Raw genomic sequence first — 3,259 nt, forward strand, 5'->3', positions numbered from 1 at the left:
TACCGTACCTTAACGTAAGTAACAATAATACGACGTAACGTATTAACGTAAGTACGTTAGTCGTTAGTTAGTACGTACGTACGTACTGTAGTAGTATATATATATATATATATATATATATATATATATATATATATATATATATATATAATATCATATATATACGATCCTACACACGCAATGGGCGAGGTCCGAGCTCGTTGTGATTTTGCATTTTATCTTCCCGCAGCGAAACTCGAAGCTGGAATCACCAACGAGATGTACAGGATTGGCAGTCTTGACAGTGTCATCCCACGTGCCATCAACACCAAGTACTCTCTGAACTTGAAAGGACGCAAGATCGAAATTCTCGAAGTAAATTCAACCGGTGTTTAAACACATCGTAATAAATTCACCAGATCGCGTAATGTCATTCAAATACAACAGTCTATACAATATATCACGTTTTTCTCCCACTTACGTAATACCTGCCCGCGGACAAACCCAACTACACCCGGAAGTATAAGAAAATAAGTACGAAAATAATCTAATATTAACTTCTAGCAAAACCGATACAAAGTGCCTAGCATAATCGCTAAATCTAACATAGCTCTCTATTTCTTCGCTGATAAACTTGCGTAGGCCGGAATCCGTCTGGAGGGAGTGCAGTCGCTTGTCGACAAGATCTTCGGATACAGGGGATCCTTCGACAACAGGAACGCCGCCGAGGTCGATCAGCTCACCAGGAGGGTAAGTCAGGCGACGAATACCCGCAAAACCCGAGTATCGAATACCGTAGCAAACTATACGAGATTTATTAGTTAACTATACGAGTAGGCAGTAGCACTCGTGGTTAAAATGTAAGCTCACCTCTCGCTGCGGGGTAAGATGCAAACGAGAATTAAAGACCACCTTCGAGTTCGCGTAGAACGGCCGCTATGTGCAGTGAGACTAGTGGGAACGGAATTATAGACGATAATAAACAAATACCGTAGCAAACTATACGAGCACACGCTATTGTGGGTAAAATACAAGCTCACGACTCACGGCGGGGTGTAGGTACAAACGAGAATGAGACGGTTCGCGTAGAATGGCCGCTATGTGGAGTGGGACGAGTGAGAACGGTGCTATAGACGATAATACACCGTGCTAATTACAACGATAATTACAATAATTAGTACAATAATAATTACAACGATAATTACAATGTGTTTATTACAACGATAATTACAATGATAATTACAATGTGTTTATTACAACGATAATTACAATAATTAATACGATAATAATTACAACGATAATTACAATGTGTTTATTACAACGATAATTACAATAATTAATACAATAATAATTACAACGATAATCACAATGTGTTTATTACAACGATAATTACAATAATTAATACAATAATAATTACAACGATAATTACAACAGTGCTATAGACGATATATTCATAACTCCTCCTCCCTACAGATGAACATCGTTAACCGGGAGAGTGACGAGCCAAGCATCTACGCAAACCTGAAGGTCTTCGGCAGAGAGATCACCTTCGTAGACCTGTACGGAGCCGACATCGTCCGCGGAATCATGAACGAAGGTAGATATAGCAACATAGGAGAGAGACGGAGATAGTATCCGTCTTATTATAATCCCGTTTTGATTCAGTGGCGCTGTTGCCCATTTTTATTCCATAAGGGGTGTAATTAAGAGCATAGATAGACAAAAAATATAATTTAATAATAAATATAACTATATATATATATATTAAACCAGATATATAATATATAATCTAATAATTAGATCATAAATAAGGATGCTGCCTCACGCGCCTCGCTCATATATTCCTCTGTATAATATAAAACGCAGTATGCGTCTAAGTATGTACAAATCTAAACACGAAACCGAGAACGAATATTTGCGAAGAAGCGAAATATGTTCACCGTTCAGAGATCACGGTGGAAGCACACGCGCTTTCGTAATTAGCGAATATGCTTTCACTACTTAAAAGCGTTTGAAAATTGGATATGGGAAAAAATAGTAGCAGACCATCCTTGACGTTCGATCAAGACGTTGATATTCTTCAACGTAATAATACGTTCGTCCTCCATGCTTTCTTTTCTCCCTCAGGCATGGTCAGCCTGCCCAACATTGAGAGGAAGCTGCGCGAGGGATACGATCTCACATTCACCAAGATTCAGCCACTCGTCATGGCTCGCACCATCGTGCCGACACACGCCGGTCTGCCCTTGCAGCTGCACCTGTGTGGAGTCAAGGTCATCACCAACAAGGGCGTCGTGAGGGGTTCCTTCGAGCCGGCTCTGTACCAGACCCAGCGCCTCAACATTCCAAACTCTCTGACACTGACCGCGGACATCGTCCCAAGGTCAGTGCGCGCTTCAGCGCCATCTAGCGTACTCTAGCGTAGACTAGTCGAGCAGCTATAGCATATTCGCATTGTCGCAATAATATATTTCCTGTCAATGCCCACCAGTTTCTGATCGCGGCACTATAGCAACTTGTGCGAATAATCAAAATATGCCGACACAGTTAAAGTATATATGTAACCTCGACTATCGTGCTATAAAATCACGCCGCATACTTGCATTGTCGCAATATTTTTCCTGCAGACGCCCACCACCTTGCTATACGCAGTACCCACACATTACCGTAATACCGTAAAGGACTCACGTTGATAAATCTTCTACCAATGTACCATATTTAAATAAAAAAATAAAAAATAAATATCGCAATATTATAAATAAATGAAATTAATTAATTAAACATTTAAATTTAACAATATTATTATTAATAAATAAATAAATAAATACGTTCTCATTAATTCCTACAGGGTCATCGTTGACATCGTCGGAAACATGACAGTCAAGCTGGCCACCTTCAGCGCAGGCGCTGGCATCACCGCTCAGCTCGCTGTTGAGAAACCGATCCGTGGCAGCGTTAACATCGACATCGCCACCAAGCAGCTGACAGTCGATATGGAGCCCGTCGAGGTGCGTATGTGAATAGAGAAGGGGGGGAGACAGTGAGAGAGATAGTGAGAGGAGAGAGACAGTGAGAGAGATAGTGAGAGGAGAGTTAGATAGATAGATAGATAGATAGATAGATAGATAGATAGATAGATAGATAGATAGATAGATAGATAGATAGATAGATAGATAGATTGATAAATAGTTAGATGGATAGACAGAGAGAGAGAGAGAGAGAGAGAGAGAGAGAGAGAGAGAGAGAGAAGGAGGAGAGAGAGAGAGAGAGAGAGAGTAGA

At 40.4% G+C, this 3,259-nt stretch overlaps 1 protein-coding gene across 1 annotated transcript; it reads left to right on the top strand.

Moving 5' to 3' along the window:
• Positions 1-215: 215 nt before the first annotated feature.
• On the top strand, positions 216-2,987 carry LOC106820236 (vitellogenin-1-like; the record flags this gene model as incomplete). Its single annotated transcript, XM_014824771.1, has 5 exons — positions 216-354; positions 622-729; positions 1,453-1,576; positions 2,107-2,362; positions 2,828-2,987. Coding segments are annotated over exons 1-5 (744 nt in total), but the record flags the coding sequence as incomplete, so codon positions are not given.
• Positions 2,988-3,259: the final 272 nt, after the last annotated feature.

This window comes from Priapulus caudatus, unplaced genomic scaffold, assembly GCF_000485595.1.
Source record: "Priapulus caudatus unplaced genomic scaffold, Priapulus_caudatus-5.0.1 Scaffold8835, whole genome shotgun sequence".
Classification (NCBI taxonomy): domain Eukaryota; kingdom Metazoa; phylum Priapulida; class Priapulimorpha; order Priapulimorphida; family Priapulidae; genus Priapulus; species Priapulus caudatus.